The sequence below is a fragment of the Bubalus kerabau genome, chromosome 15 (assembly GCF_029407905.1).
Source record: "Bubalus kerabau isolate K-KA32 ecotype Philippines breed swamp buffalo chromosome 15, PCC_UOA_SB_1v2, whole genome shotgun sequence".
Classification (NCBI taxonomy): Eukaryota; Metazoa; Chordata; class Mammalia; order Artiodactyla; family Bovidae; genus Bubalus; species Bubalus kerabau.
In genome coordinates, this window is record NC_073638.1 from 75703788 (window position 1) to 75724541 (window position 20754).

General features: G+C 58.9%; 1 protein-coding gene across 3 annotated transcripts; it reads right to left on the reverse strand.

Moving 5' to 3' along the window:
* Positions 1-1832: 1832 nt before the first annotated feature.
* TP53I11 (tumor protein p53 inducible protein 11) lies at positions 1833-19308 on the reverse strand. 3 transcript variants are annotated; one of them, XM_055546940.1, is made up of 9 exons: positions 19173-19308; positions 13326-13432; positions 7547-7614; positions 6597-6756; positions 5903-5961; positions 5665-5713; positions 5237-5333; positions 4438-4539; positions 1833-3947 (listed from the first exon to the last, which is right to left on the reverse strand). In XM_055546940.1, the coding sequence occupies exons 4-9, from the start codon at positions 6723-6725 to the stop codon at positions 3814-3816; spliced, it is 570 nt and encodes a 189-aa protein (XP_055402915.1). In that variant the 5' UTR covers positions 6726-6756; positions 7547-7614; positions 13326-13432; positions 19173-19308; the 3' UTR covers positions 1833-3813. The 3 variants fall into 3 exon arrangements, with proteins under 3 accessions (XP_055402915.1, XP_055402914.1, XP_055402916.1); XM_055546939.1 differs by lacking the exon at positions 13326-13432 and having other exon boundaries at positions 1834-3947; XM_055546941.1 differs by lacking the exons at positions 6597-6756; positions 7547-7614; positions 13326-13432; positions 19173-19308 and having other exon boundaries at positions 1876-3947; positions 5314-5333; positions 5903-5942.
* Between the last annotated feature and the right edge of the window lie 1446 nt (positions 19309-20754).

A 20754-nucleotide genomic window follows, 5' to 3' on the forward strand; every position in this document is an offset into this window, starting at 1 on the left:
GGAGGTTTCCTCACAGACTCACCCACACCTACACAGCACCCACAGATCAGCCCCTTATATATGCAGGTCTCGAATTCTAGAGCAGTGTTTGCAACTGCATTGCAAGATGTCTCAACCCTGACCAGTCAGGAGTGGCAGCTGTGCAGAGGACCTGAGCTCTGGTCTGGGCTCAGTGGGCAAGGACAGTGTGATCTTGATTAGTAATGTCTGCCAAGCAACTCGGGCTGGATTGGTGATGTCTGCCATAGGCATGGGAGTGGAAGGGGTGGTATGTTGCCTGCTCTCCTCCTATCATTGTCCCTCCTTGGGGTCTGGGAAGGACCCATTCTGTCTCACAGGCCCTATGCCAACTTCCAGCCTCCCCTCTAGCCTTCCAGCCTCCAGGAGACAGAGCAGCAGCCTAGAGCTCATGCCCCCCTGCTCTGCCACCTGATACCACCAGAGCTTGGTCCCTGCTGTAAAGACTTGGTTTGACCCTCCCCTTATTGCTGCCTTCCCCCCTTGCACCCTTCCCGCTGTCCTCTCTGGTCTGAATCTTTCCATAGTGCTCCTGTATCTGGCTGCCCTGGAACCTCCATAAAGATGTTATGAACTCCCTAGAGACCGGGCATCCCCAGGACCCCGGAGGCCATGCAGCTGGGACCCCAGAGGGGTCTCTAGACCCACTTGGCTCCAACTTCCTGGCAGAGGCAAAGGGCTGGTAGGAGGTGGACAAAAAAAAAAAAAAGAGGCTGATTAAGCAGGGGTTAGAGTCAATTTGGACAACTGTGTGGCTTCAGTTTAGGGGTACCCTAGGCATCAGGGCCCCATCCAGTCCCCACTGCCCAGGAGAATTTGGGGCCTTCAAGGTAAGAAGAACCAGGCATCAGGCACCACCCCCCACCCCCAGGCCCCTGAGATGAAAGGCTGGTCTTGGAGGAACACCTGAGGGAGATGGGTTTGAGGGTGGATGTGAGAGTCTCTCATCACGAAGCGCTTTCCAGAAAGGGTCAAGGAGCCTGGATCTTCCCCCACCAACTACATTCTGGGGTTGGAAAGGGGAAGCAGGCTTCTGCTCTGTAGCATTATCGCAGGCTGGCGGCTATTTGCAAGGCTGTCTGCGACCATTCTGAACAGGCCTGAGAAGGCAAAGCCCAGCCCCAACAGCCCTCAATGGGTACAAATGGCAATTTGGGGGCTACTGGGGTGGGAGTGGGGCTTCCTAGGTGGCACTGATTGATGGTAAAGAAGCTGCCAGCCAACGCAGGAGATGTAAGAGATACGGGTTTGATCCCTGGGTTGAGAAGATTCCCTGGAGGATGGCATGGCAACCCACTCAGCATTCTTGTCTGGAGAATCCCATGGACAGAGGAGCCTGGCTGGCTACAGTCTATAGGGTCATAGAATCGGGACACGACTGAAGCAATTTAGCACGCACGCACGCACAGGGTGGAGCAGGGCAGGGCCGGGCATGAAGTCTTTGCTGAGACTTCCTGAGCCTGAAAATAAAACCAGGAACCAGGGAGACCTTGCAGTTGGTCACATACCTTGCCCAGTACTGAAGGCCACCTTCCTGCTTAGGGACCGGGGGCTGGGACCCTGCCCAGCATCCCATATCTCTCCTCTCCTCTCCATGCCTTAGAAGCCCAGACAGGATCCTCCAAGCCAGCTGAGGCCCCAACCCCCCACCTCCCTAGAAGACCGTTGTCCCTCCCCTGGTGGGTCCTATAAGTCTATTTTGGAAACTGTACATGTTCCCTGCCGTAGGTAGCAGAGCTAATTTATCATGTTTATCCCCCGTGAGCCTCCCTTTTTTATATTATCTATCAAGAGGAGTTTTTGTAATATAAAACAGGACGCCCACACTGATGGTTTTGCACTGGTTTTTGTGACTGTTTCTTACAAAAAGAAAAAGGAACGAAGAATAAATAGTGACCGTGAGGAACGGTGGTCTTGATTGGGAGTGGGGGTGGAGGAGGCTGGGGACGGGGCAAGAGCTTGGCAGGAGTGAACCGAGTAGAGCCATCCTGGATCTTCTCGAACCTTAGGAGGGACAGCGCCGTCCCTGCGGGCCCTCGTCCACCCTCTCCGGAGCCATGGCCGTGCCACCCACCCCAGCTTGGCCGGCTTGGCCTGGCCCTGCTCCGGCGCCCACGCTTCCCCCTTCCATGCCAGCCTCCCTCCCCTGCTCAGCGGTTGGTTCTTAGGACAAACCGTCCATCACTTGCTGGCGCATTAGCCAGGCCTCAAAAAGCATGGGTCAGCTTCGACACAGCAGGGCCGGAGGGCATGGCCCGCCAGACACCACCACCACCTCCCAAAGGCTGCACTGGCTGCGGGCCTGCCCAGGACTCGGTGGAGGGGTGCAGCGGGTGTGGACAGGATTCTACAGAGAGACTAGAACCTCAGCCCAAGGGACGGAGGCCAGGCGGGAATGGCCCGTCCTCAGGGTCCTGCTTCCCCTGCCCTCAGGCGCAGTCAGCAGCCTTGGGCTCCCAACCTGCCAGGTGGGCCTCCGTTAACAGTGATGGCGTCACTGGGCAAAGGCCATGTGGCCGGGTTTGTGGCCGCTGGGACAGCTGTGGGTGTAGGGGAGGGCAGTGAGGCCCAGGGTCGGGGTGGGAGGCCCCCCCATGTGGCAGCAGCCGGAGCTGGGCTACACCTCAGAACAAACCACTCCACCCCTTCAACATGGTGCTTAGACAGGAGGCAAATCTGGGGCCCGGCCTGCTTCCCTGCACACCCGTCCCCAGGACACCGGGGCCACCAATCCCTGTGTGACGGAGTGAAGGAGGGCGTCGGGTGAGGGACTCGCGGTGGGTGGTGGGCACAAGGGTGCTGGGCCTGCAGGGTCTCAGCCCCTCCGGGGCACTGGGGGAGATGGGTGTGAGTGGAGGCGGCCTGCTGAATTGTTTCTATTTTTTTTGCCCTGCTGAGCTTTGAAGGGTACCCAGTCACACCCACAGCCGGGCCTCAGGGCAGCACGCTGGGGGAGGGGAGAAGGTGGACGAGGGGGCTGAGTCGGTGTGCAGCAGACCCCAGAGGACATGCCCAAGTGAGGAGGAAACGTTTTCGCTCTGCCTGATCCCCAAGCCCCATCACTGACAGGTGGCCTTCATCCGGGGTTACCCGGGTGTTCATCTGTCAGGGCCGGCCTGGGGCCAGGGGTGGGGAAGGGGCCTCCACGAGCTGGGGCCAAGGCAGAGAAGCCAAGAGTGAGGCCGGGGCTGAGGACAGGGCCCCGCTGCCCCCGGGAGGCGGAAAGGGAGGTGTCGGCTCAAAGGCGGCCCCCCACAGGGCTCCCTGCCAGCCCACAGCTGTGCTGGGTGCTTAAAGAGCACAGGGGCCCCTGTGTGCGGAGTGGGCCTGCATGGAAGGGAAGGGCCCCTGGGTCGAGGTCTTGGGTTTTCCAAGCAGGGGCGGAAGCCAAGTCTGGCTGCTTGGGCATCGTTGGCCGGGGGGTGCAGGGGACGGACAGGGAGGCGGTCCACAGCCTCTCAAGAAAGAAGGGTCTCATGATAGGGGAAGAAGGGGCCTAGCCCGGCTGGAGGCCCGTGACTCAAGCTCTCCCATGAGCGTCTGTCCAGGGGATCCAGAGGCCGGGAGACCCACGAGAAGGAGGCTTCACCGTGAGGGGGGGGGCAGGACGGGATAGAAGGGCCCCGTCCCCTCCCCAGCCCTGAGGGCCCAAGATCACAGCATCCAGGGAGGAAGGGGAAGGCGCCCGCCCTGCCTGCCCAGGGCAGGGTGCTTCCTGCCTTCCAGAACCAAAGGGGACCCGAGGGCGGTCCCAGGGCCTCCCTGCCCCAGAGGGGCCCCTGGCCCGGCGGGTGGCTACACCTTCTTGGGTTTTCGGCCGACTTGGTAATAGTAGTAAATGCTGATGGCAACAAAAAGGAGGCGGCTGGCCAGCAGCAGCAGGATCCCCTGAGACACGAGCCCTGTCTCGGCTAGCGTGGCAGTGACCACTGTGGGAGAGAGGCGGGAGGGGACAGGGGTCAGGAGCGCTGTTCCTCACCCCCCAGCACGGGATGCCAGGGGCCCCGGTGCAGCTGCCTGGCTGACCCCACCCCAATTCTGAGCTGGGGTGTCCGGCCAGCCACCCAACCCCACAGGTACGTCTGTTGTGAGTCCCCTACGTGGCAGGGACGGGGGCAAGCATGTGGGCACAGCTGGGCATGTGTTGTCCCCCCCTGTGCTGGGGACACAAGGGAGCAGTGGGTGGTGGGTGCACGGATGTGCATTCAGGAGGGCACAGGTGCATGTCGGCCATGTGGGCACAGGTGTGCAGGCTCACAGGTGAACACGGCCACATGGGTCCCTCCCCCGCACACAGGTTTTCATCACTTCCCGGAAATCAAGTGGCAAGAGTTGGGAGGTCAGGGACCAAGTTACCGGCACCCCATCAGCTACCCGCCGCCCTCCCCCTCCCCCACAACTGTCCAGCTCAGGACTCACCCAAGAACTGGACCGAGAAGTAGCAGGCTTCAGTGAGCAGAGTCCATCGGATGATGACCTTCTCAGCCGTGTAGAGAGCATTCCACATGATCAGGGAGATGCCTGGGGTGAAGGACAAGAAGGGGACTGGGTGCGGGGCGGCCTGATCCCCCCCTCTTGAGATGGAGGCAAGGGGTCTGCTCCTCTTCCCTTCGGCAAAGTAGCCAGGACCCCAGGGATCCCCTGCCCCACTCGCAGGCAGGGAGGTTTTGGAAGGGAGGCTGGACTGCACCCCACGGATAACCCTAAATGTTAGACTGGGACTTTAGCCTGCAGGTAATAGGGAGCCATAGAAAGTTTCGGCGGCGCGGAAGGACACCACAGGTGCTGGGGTTTAAATGCAGTTTCCTAACAGGCACGGCTTGCATGTAACTCAGGCTGGAGAAGAAATAGAAGCAGCGAGGCTTTTACAGACGCTGTGCTGATTTCACCTCCTCTTCTAGGCTGTGAGACCCTGGAGGGCGGAGCCTGGGCTGCCTTCATCTCTCTATCCCAGTGCCCTGGTGGAGCACTGCACACAGCAAGCGCTCAGTAAGTGCTTTGTCTCAGATGATGGTGAAGAGCAGCCCCGAACCACGGGCGATGTTCCACCAGTGGCCGCAAGATGGTAGCACACACCCAGCAGAGACAGACTCGGCAGCTGAAGGGGAAGCAGAGCCCCAGCACAAAGAAAAGAAAGGCCCCCCCAGGTTTCCCTCACCCTCCATGGTCCCCCCGCAGTTGCTCATCATCTTCCAGGCGTCTGCCCAGCAATACTCACTGAGGAGGGCACCGCCATAGAGGCGGATGGGGGTCTTACTGGTCACCTGCGCTCCATCGAAGACCGCATCATAGAGCTGGTCAGGAAAGGCAAGGGCCTGCGGACAGTGGGCGGGAAGCTTGGGGTGACTCCCTGTGGAACCTTCCCCTTGATCATCTCCTTCCTTTCCCCAGCAGCAGTCCAGGGCCAGGACCCTGACTGCCCTCACCCCGTCCATGGCAACAGAGATCTCAGGTTCCAAGGACAAAGAGTCGGGACTGTGGACCAGGGGACCTCCGATGCTCCAGGGCAGGGCACAGTGGGGATGAGCATCCACACAGGTCAGAGAGGCGGCCAGAGAGCCTGGACAGCAGAGGCGTCAGTATGATGGCCCGATGGCCCTGTGGGGAACGGCAGCAGGGGGTCCCAGGGCTGGGGCAGGGACTCACCATGATGGCAACGCCGGAGAAGAGCACAGCAGAGACGAACTGCCAGACTCTGGGGAGACGAAGAGAGGACGGTCAGAGGCAGACCCCTCGCTGCCACCCTCGGGCCCCATCCCGGACCCTCCCCTCTCCAGGCAAGATGGAGGGATAGCTGGTCTGGAGGAGGGAACCAAGAACAAGACTACACAGGGCCCCTCCCCACAGCCTTGCCCCCCGCCAACACTCACAAGTCAGTGCTCACCTGAGCCCCAAAGGCTCTCGAACAGCAAACTTGATCTCATTGCCTAAGACCTGGCTGATCTGTGGACAGAGAGGGGTCAGAAGGCAGCGCTGTCTGCCCAGCTCACTCCCTACCTCCCAGAGCCTGCTAGATGCCCAGGGACCCACCTGGGTGCCTCTGCTTAGCCAGAGTGACCTAGGCTGGGAGGGTCACAGTGAGGCCACACTCGCCTCCTCTTGATACCAGGGCCCAGAGGAAGCTGAAAATATGAGGCCTGAAAATGTGAGTTCAGGCATCTGCCAGTTGTGGACTTGAAGCCTGGCTCTACCATTTATTGGTGTGGTCCTGGGCAAATCTTTAATCTCTCTGAGCCTCAGTTTTCCCCATCCATAAAATGGGTTAATAACTGAACTTACATCTCCCAGGGCTAACAGGAAGATTAAAAAATGCTTATAGAGCAGCTGGTGCCATAACCAGCAAATCATCAGCACTCAACTAATTCTAACCATCCGTTTTCATTATTGCTGCTATTCGTCTGACATATCCATTACATTTCCAGAAAATATGAGCTGAATCTAGGGGCCCCCTGCAGCTATACGGGTCTCAGCTACTCTTCTCCCCAAACAGTGGGCCAGACCCGCCTCCTCAAATTGGTGCTCAGAGGCAGACCCCCACACATGGCTGGTTCAAGGCCCCTCCTCCAAGCCCGGCCCACCTTGGAGCGGTGGACCTCCCCGTCGTCGTCCTCCCCGCCCACGCCGAGGATCTTGCGGGTCTTCAGGCGGCTCACGAGGTCTGTCTGGCTGTGTTTCTTCATGAGAGGTGGGGGCTGCTTGGCTGCCATCTTGTCCTGGAGCCCGGCCTCTGCAGCAGAGCTGCGGGGAAACACCGGTCTCAGACACTGACCTTGACCTGCATCCAGATCTCAGAAGGTGGCCAGACCCCAGCCTGGGGCCTGGGGGAGGCCTCCCCGTCAGCCTGGGGCAGCAGGTGGACACCCAGAGGAGGACTCTGAGGGCCTGGGCTTAGTTCTGGGCTCCCTAACCACCCAGCTGTGAGATGAAACAGGCAACTCACTGGCCTGTCCTGGCCTCAACTTCCCCATCTGTAAAATGGGTTCGAGCAGATGTTCTGAAGGCCTTCCAGCTCTATCAGCCCATCTGGCCTAAACGGATGTGGCCTACCCCCAGTGACCAGGCTGGAGGGAGCCTTACAGACAGTCCTAGGGGAAGTGTAGGCCTAGGACTAGGTATTCAGGCCTAGATGGAGACCAGACCCAAAGATTCTTGGAGGCAAGGAGTTAACTGGGGCCTGGGTCAGCCTTGCCAAAAAAGGGAAAGGTCTGCCCAAGCCTGGGTAGGGGTCCTGAGTGCTGGGGTCCAGGCCCCCACTGAATTTTTGCCCAGACAATTCCTACTGCCAGCAAGCCCTCCCACCCACCCACCCACACTCCCAGACAACCTCCACTCAGCCTGCCAGCACTGGAAAGAAGGGGAGGGGGGACCCCAGGACCCAGCCGAGGCAGAGGAGGGCTGGCCAGGCTCGGGGGCAGCAGTCCGGCCTTGCCTCTCCCTGCTCTCCCCCACCTCCGGCCCATGAGCCGCGAAGGCCCCCAGTCGCCAGCCTCCCCCCAGCTCCACCTCTGGCCAGATCTTGAGCACCTACTGTATGCCGGGCGATGGGGACGCTGAGGTGAGTTGAGTGGCCGTCCTCACCTTCAGTCAGCACAAAATCTATGCGAAGGAGACAACAGTGGAAGCCACAGTGAGGTCAAGGTGTCTAGAAGCTGGCCCCGAGGGGGCCTCCTGTGACCACAGCCATCCTGCTAGATAGGTACTGCTTGTACCCATTCTACAGATGAGGAAGCCAAGTTCAACAGAGACCAGGTTTAAAAAATGGTAGCAACCCGCACCCTAGTAGGTGCCCCACGCATGCTGGGTGCTTCCCACATTCCTGCACCTCATTCCCACCCACAGTAACTCCAGCAGGGCAGGAGAACCACCCCTCACCCCTCGATAACCAACAAGGCTCAGAAGTTGCCTGTGCCTCGGCCAGGGATCCGAGGTGGGCTTCCAGATGCCCCCGACCAGGCCTCAGATGCAGGTCTTCCTGTCGTGTGGCCCCAGCCAACGTCTCAGCCTCCCAGCTGCAGCCAGGGCTTCCAGAGGGAGGGCACGGACACATCCCCAGGTCACCTCCAGCCCTCCAGCCTCCCGGTGTCTCAGAACAAAATAAAGCGCCCAGCAAACAAACATCAGAACAAAGACTCAAACGGCGGGACGTTCGGATACTGTGGCTTTAGACCGGATGAACTAGGCATGGCGCACACCAGCCGAGTCTGGAGATAATGGTCATTCAGCTTCAGTTCAGTCGCTCAGTTGTGTCCAACTGTTTGCGACCTCATGAACCGCAGCACGCCAGGCCTCCCTGTCCATCACCAACTCCCAGAGTTCACCCAAACCCATGTTCATTGAGTCAGTGATGCCATCCAACCATCTCATCCTCTGTCGTCCCCTTCTCCTCCCACCTTCAATCTCTCCCAACATCAGGTCTTTTCAAATGAGTCAGCTCTCCGCATCAGGTGGTCAAAGTATTGGAGTTTCAGCTTCAGCATCAATCCTTCCAATGAATACCCAGGACTGATTTCCTTTAGGATTGACAGGTTGGATCTCCTTGCAGTCCAAGGGACTCTCAAAATTCTCCTCCAACACCACAGTTCAAAAGCATCAATTCTTCGGCGCTCAGCTTTCTTCACAGTCCAACTCTCACATCCATACATGACCACTGGAAATACCATAGCCTTGACTAGACGGACCTTTGTTGACAAAGTAATGTCCCTGCTTTTGACTGGAGGTCTTTTGTGAGTGATGTCCAGACCCAGCGGCCCTCCTAAGCCCCGCAGCCTAGCACCTCATCTAAAAGAAGGCAGCTATGCTCTTCCCTCCCTTGTATATACACGCTCGGGGAGTGGGAGGTGGCAGCTGGCAGTGACCCAGAAGGCAGCCCAATGCCCAATGCCGGTCAGAGCGGGGGTGGCCGCCAACCCCAGCCTGGGGCAGCCAGGGTGTAACTGGGCTCCTCGCGGCGGGAGGCAGGGGGAGGCGGCCCAGGCACTGTCACAGCTCAGTCACTTGCCACCACCTTCTTGGAGATCCAGGTAGAAGGTATAATTAGACTTGCATCCCTCCCGATGCCAGATGGACCGCTGGAGGCTGCCCACGGGAGTCAGTGAGCCACTGAGAGGAACAGCCCAGACCTGGCCCCCACCCGGCCCTCCACCAAGGAAGCACCTGGCAGCCACCCTTCCGCTTCCAGCCTCCCCTTTGGTCTTTTATTTGCATACAGCAAAATGGACCTTCTCTGTGGTCTGTAGTGCTGAGAATCGTAGCACAAGGGCAGGTAACCACCCCCTCCACATCAGGACCCTTAACACTCGGACCCTCCTCTTGCCCTAACCCCTGGCAACCGCCGATCTGTTACCTGGCATCTGTTGCTATAGTTTTGTTTGTGCACATGTGTTACACAAATGGAATCATTTATGTATATAACCTCGGAGACCCGCTTCCTTCTTTCATTCAGCATCCTGCCTTTGAGATCCATCCACGCTGTGTGTATGGATGGTCCCTTCCCCTTGGCAGGAGATTGGTATTCCCGGATGCCAACGAACCAGTTCGTTTCCCCTGTCTCTCACTCACTGACGGACATCTGAGTTGTTCCAGAGTTTGACCATTGAGAATAGAGCTGCCATAAACATTCGTGTGCAGGTTGGGGGGTGACCATGAGTTTTCATTTCTCTAAGGTAAATGCTTGGGCATGGAATTATATTGAATTACAACACACAGTAAATCTAGGAGAAAGTGCCAGACTGCATTCCAAAGCAGCAAACCATTTACGTTTCCTCACAATGCATGCGTGTTCCTTCCTGTTCCTGCACGTTCTCCCCAGCATCAGCTATTCTCAAACTTGACTTTGGCCCTTCATATAGGTCTCCCTGGCATTTTAACCCTTCTCACCCAGACCGGCCAGCCTGCCCGACTCACTGCTGTGCCTGTTACTAGCTGTGTGGACAAGTCACGTAGCTCTGAGCCTCGGTTTTCCCCATCTGTGAAATGGAGCTGTAATTCTCAGCTCCTAGAGATTCAGGGGCAAAAAGGGAAGCTTGGTCCCAGCACACAGCAGAGCACCTGCACGTTTAAAGGAAAGAAGTACATTTAGTGAGGCTTAGCTGTGAGCCGGGCACGGGGTGGTGGCGCCCGGCCCTGCCCTTAAGCAGCTTACAGCCTGGGTCGGGGTGGGGAAGCTGATCTGTCAGCCACCAATCAGAGCAAGTTGCTTCTCTGAGCCCCAGTGTTCTCATCTATGAAATGGAAACAATAATCCTTACATCTTCCCTAGGGCTAGTCAAAGGAGACTAAATAATGGCCAGAAAGTAGTTTATAAAGGGCCAGCTAACTGCTAAAGCCGGAAGAGCTTGGCTGCCGAAGCCGTACTCTCCCGAGTTCAAAGCCCAGGTCTACCATTTCTTAGCTGTGTGCCTGTGGGCAAGTCACTTAACCTTTCTGGGCCTCAGTGGCCCCATCTGCAGCTGGGAGAGCCAAGGGTCTTCCCTCACCGGGATGCTGTGAGAAAATACGCATGGAGAGAGATAGGGCAGTGCCGGGCCCACGCCAAGCACTCGGCTGAGATGGGCACTGATACACAGACACCCCCTCCTCCCCACGCCCCCCATGAGGCAGGGGCTCGGATGGAGACTGGGGAGGGTCAGGAGAACGGCCGAACTAGCATTTCCTAACGTCTCCACCAGCTGGACAAAGCTCCAAGATCTCAATCCCATCGCCTAAGGCTGACGCTCCGGGCCAGGTCAGCGATCCCTGCTCGGAGGGTCGGCTGCCTTCCTCTGCCCCCTGCGCCCTCCCCACCAACACAGCACAGCGCTCCCCTTGGCACCACAGGCCCAGGGCTGGTACAGACGGTGTTGGGGGGGGGGCGGGGGGGTCACAGGTCCTGGGCACCATCGGACGTCCAGCATCACTGAGGTGGGATAAGCCTTATCCACAGACACTGCCGCCAGGCACCTGGGCCGGGGGGACCCACTGTCGCCACCCCTGGAGCCCAGGGCCGGGTCCCGGCAGTGAGCTCACCACCGACAACGGGCCCTGCAGCCTCCCAGGGAAAGTGAGATCCTGAACTTTATCTTCAGGGAGCAGGGTCCCCAGCAGCCGGCCGGCCCTATGGAGCTAACTGCTCTGAGCACTGAGTCCCAGGGCTCCTTCACCCCAGGACCAGGCCCTCTCCCCCAAGGGAGGGCAGGTGGGCAGCTCTCACCAGCCCTTAAGCACCCAATCCGAGACGACCCCACACACCCCCATCTGCCCATGAATTGTCCTCCCTTTCAAGGCCTCTCCAGGTGTCTTTTTTAGGAGTGGCCCCACTTTAACCTAACAGAGGATGGAGGGAGTGTCCCCCGCTCCCTCGCTGCACCCCAGCTGGACACTGGCTTTGGGACAGCCAGACCTGGGTTCAAATCCTGCTTCTGTAAGGCACTGCAGCTCTCCCAGTTTCTGCCCCTGTGCTAATGAGAAGGGGCACTCTGCGGAAGCACGGGGGAGGGAGTGTGTACGGGCAGGTGCCAAGTGCAAAGCGCCCTTCCGCCCTGCCCAGGGCCAGGCCAGGCGAGCTCCTTCGCCTCCCCTCTCCTCGCCCAGCTGTGCAAGCGGAAAACCTGCCTGTCACAGCTCTCACGCTTCCGTTCCCAGGCCCCGCTGCCTCCTGAGGGCCCTAGGGCTCCCGCGGGGGGTGCCAGGCTGCCCAAGGCAAGTGAGCGAGGGGCGGGAGGACGGCTGCCTCTCCACCCGCCAGGCGAGGAGAAGGGGAAATTCGGCTTGCAGCCCCCAGACCCAGCGTTCATGACCTTTTGTATGCTGCCGCCAGCCAGCTTCTCTGACCTCAATTCCCAATAAACCAGCAAATCATGGGCCTTCGAACAGTTGTTCCCCTTTCTGAACCACTGCCCTCTGCTCCTTCCACCCCGAGGCCCCCAGGTCCTCAAGGGCTTTGCAGCGCCCTCCTCCAGGGCACCTCCCCAGGGCACAGTGCCCTCGTCGCTCTGAACTCTCAGTGGCGGCCACAGGCCACTTCCAGCCCATCCTTCTCAGGGTTTCAGGGCCAGCTGGCCTCCCCAGGACCCAGCGATCTGAAGGTAGAGCTGGTAATCTCCCCACCTGAGAACCGTCCCGTGGGCCCCCGGACACAGAGATACTCAACGGCACAGAAGAAGACCAGACAGTGGGGCCAAGGCAAGCAGGCCTCCCCCACCCCCTGCAGAAGACTCAGGATCACCCTCTGAGCTGGCAGGGCCCAAGGGGAGGCTCTGATCCAAACACTGGCAGGACAAGGCAGACAGTTGAGGCCCAGGGCGGGCAGGCGCTGCCCCGGGCCATGCCTGAGCTGGTGACACAGAAAGGGCAGGGAAGGGACTCTGTGGTCAGGCAGAGCTGGGTTCCAATCTGGCACCTCCTCCGGCCAGGCGGCCTTGGGCAAGCAGGTCAGGGGTGCTGAAGACTCCCTGAGAGTGGCTGGGGTTTTCCCTGGCATCTGGGGTGCCCAGGAAATGGGTGGAGACTGGATGAGAGCGTGGGATGAGACCCCCCTCCCCGGACCTCAGAAAGCGCGGCCATCTGGAGGGGAGTGCCACAGGGCAGGGCCTGGACAGGTCGGGGTGTGGGAGGAGCGCAACAAAAATTTGTGACAAAAGTTGGGCGGAAGGGTTTTGAGGCCCCCTGCTGGCCAAGATCAGACGCCCCCTGTAGGCCCTTTTCCGAGGCCAGAAAAGAACACCCGCAAAGAGCTCCTAGAGCCTGAAAGACAGAAGGGGCTGTGATGGGACAGAGACTGAGCAACGCCCCCAGAGACTGCACCAAGAGAGAAGGGCTCATTGGGGTGGGGGAGTGTTGGGGGGGGTGTTACAAGGATTGGGGGGGGATGGGAGGGTGCGTATATACCTAATGATTGGGCAAACTTGGGTTCAAACCCCCAACCCTTTCTCTCAATTGTTCTGTGATGTCAGGAAAGTTACCTAACCTCTCCGAGCCTCCTCATTTGTGAAACCACAGGATGAATTCTTAGCTCACAGGGTTTTGATTAGACAGACTGAGAAAAGGCAGTGGAGGGGCCTGACCCCTGGTGCTCCCCAAAGGACAGCAATTAACAACAGTAACGGGGCAGCTGTCCAGACCCTGCCCCCACAGCAGATCCGTGGGGCTGGGGCATCACTCCCATGCCAGTTTTGCAGGACCTCTCTCCCAACCCCCCCCAGAGCCTTCCGGGGAAGCCTGGTTTCCATAGAAACAGATGGACTGCAGAGCAGTCCCCTTCGTGGAGACTGTGCCCCCACTGGGGTGGCTTAGGAACCTAACCGGCAGGGGAGGGGGCCCAAAACACCCACCTGCTGCCAAGCCTCTGGTGATTCAGTGGGGAGTCACTGCTGCTGAGTATCAGAGCCAAGAGCTGCTTCCTTTGCAAACATGACCCTCTGCAAGAGGGCCAGCGCACCTGTAAGGAGAAACGCCCCCCGATCATCCATCCCAGCAAAGGAGGCAGTGGATAAGTACTTCCAGACCAGGAACTCCGCGCTCACCCCCAGAGCCCAATGAGAACGGCTGTATTACAGATAAGGAAACTAAGGCCCAAGTGACTTATGCACATGTGTATCTCGGGCTAAGTGACAAAGCTGAAATTCCAACCAAGTTAATGGTGCCTAATGGATATTCCGAGAGGAGCTCGTGTGTGTGTGTGTGTGTGTGTGTGTGTGTGCGCGCACGCGCGCACGTGCCCATGTGTGGGCTGGGGGTGTGGTGTGCTGAACATGACATCCAACAAGAACCGAGCTCTAAGCTCTCTTCCCCATCACATCTCCCCTTGAAAGTCCCTGGCGGGTTGCCAGCATGTGAACCCCGCCCTGGGGTCCAGCCTCCCTTGGATGAAGGCCCTGTGACTCTGGCAGGACCCGGGGAGGGCTGCAGGGAGACCCATTGTTCTGTTATCACGTTGGTACAAAATAGCTGGAAATGGGGACTGGAACATGCAGTGGAGGAGTGGGGGAAGTGAGAGCCGGAGTCTCCCGGCTCTGGGAAGAGGGAAGGGAGGCAGGGAGAGCCCCAGCAAGGGCACCTTGGGGGCTAAGATCCAGAGCCAGCATCATCCTTCTTGCAGTCCTTCCCTAGGGCAGCCCATCAGCCCCTTGGGCAAGAGGGGGGTCTAAAGACCCCCAGCTCTGACCCTCCGCTTGGTTAGGCCCTCAGGCAGAGTGAGTCTCCAGTCTCAAGGGTCCAAGTCTCCAGGCTCTGCCCTACGAGTCCTGTGCCTTTGGGCAGATTGACTTCCTGCAACGCCTGACTTACTGGGCTGCCAGCAGGGTCACACAGCTGCGTCATGACCACGACCACGGGGGCCTTTGGGGTGCAGGCTTGTGCCAGGGTGGGGGGTTTTCTCAGCGCACACGGGCTAAGGGCAGAAGCTCAGGCGAGGGTACCACGCGGCAGGACTTCCTTGCAGCGTGTCCCTCGAGAGCAGCGCGCAGTTATTCTAAAGGCCAGCCCGCCTTGTCTCACAAGAAGCCAGTGAGTCAGGGGAGGGCGAGGCCTCCCCATCCACCTCTCTCGGGTACCAGCTTCACCACCCGGGCTAAGGATGTGTCAAGGGCGAGGATGACAGAGTAGAACCGGCCAAGGAGAGAAAAGAACACGATTCGAATCCCGCAGGGACATAAACCTGCCCCCATGACAAGGCTCGGTAGTCAAGAAAGGGATTCCACAACCCATTTCCAAGAACCTCCAGGAACACAGGAGCTGGCAGCAGAGGCTTTGACAGAAGCTGGAAGGCTGAGTCCTGAGTCACTGGGCTGGGAGACCGGACAACTGAGGTCAACAACAGACTCTGCCCCTGTAGGAGAGGGTAAGCTGGGACCCGATCTTGGGACTGTTTCCTCCGTCTCAAAAATCAAAGTGTGGTTTCCAGGGCCCCTCCTGGCTGTGATATTCCTGACTTGGTTTCCAGACCCTGTCACTCACCAGCCACACTCCAGTTCCAGCAAAGGATCCAGCACAGGCTGTCCCGCCCCCAAGTCCCACCAGCACCTCGTTCATTGGCTCTGGAAACACACATTCTTGCTGCCTTTCTACTAGTTCTCTTTCTTTTGAAGCTACAGAATTTCCAGGACAGAGGAAAGCCCACATTTTCATCACGAACATCTCTAAGGCCTTAGGGACAGAAAAAAAAAAAAAACATCCCCTGCTGTGTTGGAGAGGGTGAGAGGTCAGGGCAGGCAAGGGGCAAGAAGGAGGGGACCTGGGGGGCGGGGGTCACAGTGGGGGGGGCAGCCCTTTGATGGCCATCCACCACCACTCAGGAGTCACTTCGAGGGGCATCCCTGTTCCTACTGTCATAAAGGGCAGAACACACGGAGAATTCCTGTCCTTTTCAACCCAGGAATGGGCCAGCCTCCCCCTTGGCCCAGTGACCACGTCAGGGCCCTCAAAGGCAGCTGATGCTTCCAGACCCTGTGGGGCCACAGTCATCAGGACAGCCTGGCTTCCAGATCCCACGAGTTCTTATGAGAAGGCAGTGGACATATCCCTCGCCCCTCCGACTCCTCCCACCTCCCCCACCCCTGAAGATGCTCAGAAACTTGGAGGGGAGGCGAAAGGGAGTTTCCCTGAAGAGATGCTCCACTATTTTGAGCCAACTTTTTCATAAGCAAGAAGCTATTTGCCCTTTGGGTGGGTTGGGAGAGGCAAGCAGAAAGGTCCCGGTACTTCTCCTGGGGCCTGGATGGGCCAGAACCACAGACCAGAACCGACCACCTTCCCCAGGATGTGGGGCTCTGGCATGACTCAAAAGACCTGTGCTGACATCCTGGTTCCATCACTTGCTAGTTGCATGGCCTTGGGCCTGTGACACCACCTCTCTGGGCCTCAGTTTCCTCCTCTGTCATAATGACACGCACCTGCCACCGATGAGAAGTGGTACAAAAACACCTAAAACAGTGCTGATCTCTGGTGAACGCTCAAAAATTATGTTGCTATTATTTTCAGACAAGGAAATTCAACTGTTTCTCCCCTGGCCATATCAGCTTCAGAACAGATCTCTCTGGAGCGGCCACATGTGGATACGGAGTGGGGGGTGCTTACAGGGGAGGGGCCATAGGAAAGAAGTGGGAAGAGAGAACTTGGGTCACTCTGGCTCAGGAGGAAGATGCCAGCCTGAGTGGACTGACCACAGGTGGGGAGGGAGCACCTGGGGAGGGCCAGGACTGAGCCTGGGTGGCTCCCCTCCGTGTCCCCAGCATTTGGCCAGGCCTGATCCTGCAAGAGACGCAACCACTGTTGTGAATGAATGGTTGCGATGCAGGGTGAAGGGAGAATATTATGGGCTCGGAGTTAGAACCCTGGGCACCCCACCCTGCAGCTACCTCTCCTGAGTGGCTTGCCCTGGGGTTACTCACATGTCATCTCTGAGCATCATTTCCTTCATCTGTGAAATGGGAATGCTTATGCTCTCTCAGCCTGCCTTGTCTCCCGTCTCTTCCCCACCCTCTCACTCTACCCTAGAGTGCATGCTCAGTCACTCTGTCCTGTCTGACTCTTTGCAACCCCATGGATGGTAGCCTGCCAGACTCCTCTGTCCTTGGGATTCCCAGGCAAGAATACCGGAGTGGGTTGCCATTTCCTCCTGGGGATCTTTCTGACTTAGGGATCGAACCCACAGTTCTTAGGTCTCCTGTATTGGCAGGTGGATTCTTTACCACTGAGCCACCAGAGAAGCCGCTGGCTCCTTACAGTTCCTCAAAAAAAGCAGGCGTGTTCCAGCCTCAGGGCCTTTGCACAGGCTGTTCTCTGCCAGACCTTTAGTCCCTGAAACTCTCCCCAAAGCTCACTCTCTCAAAACCTTAGCTGAAAAGTCACCTCCTCAGGGAGACCACCCTGACCACCCTATTTGAAATGGTGACCCCACCCTTGGCCTCAACACTCAACTTCCCCCCTCCTCACCTCTCAATATACTATATAATTTGCTTATTTACTTTATCAGTTATTTGTCCCTCCCCAACTCTGTATCAGCTCCAGAAGGGCAAGAATCTTTCAATTTTGTTCATAGCTGTCTTAGTGCCCAGAACTGTATCTGGCACTTTGTTCATTAAATCACGTTGGCCTAGCCCTCACTTACAGTTTTGTTCAGTAAATAAAAGAAAGGAAAGAACAGTTCTGGGCTGTGTGAATATCACAGGTCACTGCTAATCCCACTGTCCCTCCCAGGCCAACCTCAGGACCAACAAGCACCAGCAAGCCCTTCCTCCAGTAGACAGAGGAGAGAGTACCATAAGATCCTGGCGGAGGGGAGGAAGTTGAGTGTTGGGGCCGGAGGCCCTGGGGAGGGGGTGGGATTGACAGATCTGCAGAGAACAGGCCTGAGCTGAGGATCCAGCAGGTGCTGACAGCCAAACATGGGTGGAGGGCTTTGGGCCTCAGCCCTCCACTCCAAATTTAGAAGGATATATTAAGCTGACAGCAAGTGGGCAGAAAAGGAGGAGTCAGAGCCGCAGGTTCCCAAGACAATGGGGCCTGGAGGGGACCTTGGAGGCCAGAAGGCCCATTTTACAGATAGGGTAACAGAGGCCTGGAGAATACTTGGTCTTATTTGTTCTACTAACAATCCAAAAAAGAAAAATCTTCGCTCCCCCTGGGCTAAACGGAACCAGGCTGAAAAATGGACTTTGCCCCCTCCTGGCTCTCCAACAACCCACTCACCACCTCCTTCCAGGTGGCAACTCAGAGCCATGGACCTGCCTGGAGGTGATGACGGAGTCCCTGGTATCTGCGGACTGGAGGAAGAAAAGGTATCAGCCCCCTCCCTACAGGCCACCAGGGCTGGAGGTCCAAGAGGCCGCTCAGTGGGGGCGGGCATCCACGGTGCCCTCCCCGCAGGACGGCCCCACCAGGAAAAGTTTGTCCGAAGGAAATCAAGCAGGAAGTGCAGGGCCCGTGGGGCGGCGAGGCCGCCTTGGGCGTCGGCTCTGGGCTCTGAGCTCGGGAGAAGCCTCGGGGCTCTCGGCCTCCACCCTCCACCCGGCTCCCGCCCCCGCCCGCTTCGCTCCCGGGTAGAAACCCCCTTCCCCCGGGGCCTCGCGGGGGCGGCGGGAGCCCGGGACCGGGCGGGGGAGGGCGGGGCGACAGGACGCCGAGCGAGATCCCCACCGCGCTGGAGGCGCCGGGGGGTGGGCGCGGCGTTCTGCCGGCTCCCCTGCGGACCGAATTCACGGCCCAGGGTTGGCAGTCCCCGGTCACTGAGCGCCAGGACAATGGCCCCGCACTGCCCCCGTCCCGCTAAGCGCGCGGCTCGGGAGAGAGTGGGGAGCGCCGGTTTCCACCTGTGAGTCCCTAACCCCCTCCCAACAACTGGGGCTTAGGCGCGGCTCCCGCCTCTGCTGTCCCCAACCCAGGAGACTGGGGTCTCCCGGTCTGGCTCCTCCCCCCTCCCATGGGTCCTTTATCTCCCAGCTCCAGACACCCACCCACTTTCTGAGGCTCGAGTCTGCGAGCCGTGGGGCTCCAGGCGGTAGCTCTGGGCGGTTGGGCGCCTGCGGTGCTCCCCGCCCCCGGCCCCCCGAACCAGAAGATCCGGACAGACTTGTGGGCAGCGGGAACTCCGCCACCTCCAGCCTCGACCCAGCGGGGGCGAGGAAAGGGTCTCGCAAGTTTGTGCCGCGCGCACCCCGGACCCGGGAACAATGGAGGGAGGAGGAGGATGGGGACGGGGATGGAGCGGGGGAGGGGACAGAGAATCGAGCGCGGGGACCGAGTCAGACCCCAGAGCGGGAGAAACTGCTTTCCGCTCGGCTTCTCCCTCGCTCCGAAGCAGAGAGCCCGAGCCCGAGACGGGGAGGCCGAGGGCGGAATCAACAGTCCAGGAGGGAGGAGACGGAGGAGAAAGGGAAACCGAGTCAGCGGACAGGGCTGCGAGCAGAGAGCGCGAACGAGAGGACCAGAAGGGGCTGCGGGACAGCGCCCGGGAAAGCCGAGGATGGGGGTGGGGGCGGAGATCCCCGGGGTCCCGGCAGAGCCTGCCGGCGCCGAGAGGTGCTGGGGCGCCTGGCTCGCGCGCACTGGGTCCTCACTGTCCCCGGCGGTCCCTGCGGCCGCAAGAGCCCCGCTGGGCTGTGCTGCGCAGGCACCCGGCCGGTTGGCGGCGGGAAGGGAAAGTGCGAGGCTCCGAAGCGGCGGCGGGGAGCAGAACTTACGTTCGTAGCGCCTTCTGGCGCCGGCGCTGCGCGGAGCTGGGGGACTCGGGCCCTCGGGCGCCTCACATCGCGCCGCCCGCGCGGGGCAGGGCAGGGCAGGACCGGCTGGACTGCGCGCGGCGCCCTGTGCGGCCGGGGTTTGTCCGAGTCTGGCGGCCCGAGCTGGTCCCTCCTCTCAGTTCCGCGCACAAGCCAATGGCGCGCCGTCCCCTCCCACGCGCCGGGCTGCCTCGCCCCCGAGGGTGGCCGCCGGGGCGGGCGGGAGAGAGGGGTTGGGGGGACTGGGCCCCCCGGGCTTCCCAGCAGAGGCGTTCCTGGAGATGGCCTACGGGGGGCGCGCTCACGCCCCGGGAGGAAGGCGGTCAGGAATCCTAACGGAGGGCCCGCGCCTCCCAGGGAAGACTTTCGTGGCAAGTTCTCCTTTCGTGAGACTATCAACACCCCCATAGGTTGGCAAGCCACCTTGTCTTAAATATCCCTGGGGTATCCCCTGGGGCCTAGGCCAGTATCTAAAATGAAAAGGACTCTGCTTTGACTGGTAGATAACGAAGTGCATAAGAACACAGTTGTAGAACAATGGTCCTCGTCTTGCTGAACGCCGCTCTGTGCCAGGCACCGCGTGCTGCAGGAATTAACAAGTATTAACTCATGTAATTCCCACAACCACCTATGGGGCCAGGATGATGGATCCCATTTTGTAGACTGCACTCATTAATGTTTGATTTCATTTAGCCTTCTGGCTTCCAGCCTAGGCTCACCCTTCTGATCGCCCCTTATTTGGTGTGACTTTGTCAAATAACCTGACACCATCAACACACCACGCCCCCCCCCCCCCCAACACACACTCACACGTCTCCATCCTCCAGCCTAATATCCGACCTCAGCCAGGTTGCTGCAAATTGCACTGTCAGGGGACAAAGATCTTAATCTGGGGCTCGTTGGCACCCTGGGGGGAGGGCGGGGCACTGTGGTGAGTCCTTTTCTGTCCACACATCCTGTGGTGGGGAAGAGAGGTGAGAATGGAGTTTAGGGATCTCAGAGGCTTTCTGGGAACCTTTCAGCCTAAAACTAGATTCCTACAGCAACAACTCCTCCGACACACACCAAGATTCTGGGTTCATTTCAATCCTTTGTTACCAGTAATGTGTTTCCCTACCCCACCTCCCACCAACCTCCTCCCTAGAAAAAACTACCTCTTTATCTTGGCTGATGGTCTCAGTGAGGGAGGAGGTGGCTGGAAGAGGAAGGCAAGGCTGCAGACAAACTCCCTCTTCTCCACAAGATAAACAAAGGGGGCAGAGAAAGGTGCGTGGTTTCCCCAGGCTTCTAGCTAGGTGGGCATTATGACTCCAGCTCTGATTTTTTTTTTTTTCCTTTTTTTCTGCACCCATTCCTTAATCAGGTTTCAGGATCTTGGACGGCCCAGATCCAAAATCCTGACTCAGCCTTTTGGGAGCTGTGTGGCCCCAGACGAGTTACCCAACTTCTAGCGGTGTGAATTTCACAGTGTACAAAATGGGACAACCAAAACTAGGAGCCGCTGTGGTTGTTGTGGAGAGTTAAATGGCAGGAACTCACACTT

Bases quoted from the DNA above. Each gene is read 5' to 3' on its own strand.
- TP53I11 (XM_055546940.1), bottom strand. From the start codon at position 6,725: ATGGCAGCCAAGCAGCCCCCACCTCTCATGAAGAAACACAGCCAGACA. The intron at 5,334-5,664 runs GTGAGTCCCTGC...CACTGTCCGCAG, and splicing joins TCTCCGGCGTTGCCATCATG to GCCCTTGCCTTTCCTGACCA. The intron at 4,540-5,236 runs GTGAGTATTGCT...CCTTCACCCCAG, and splicing joins CTATGGCGGTGCCCTCCTCA to GCATCTCCCTGATCATGTGG.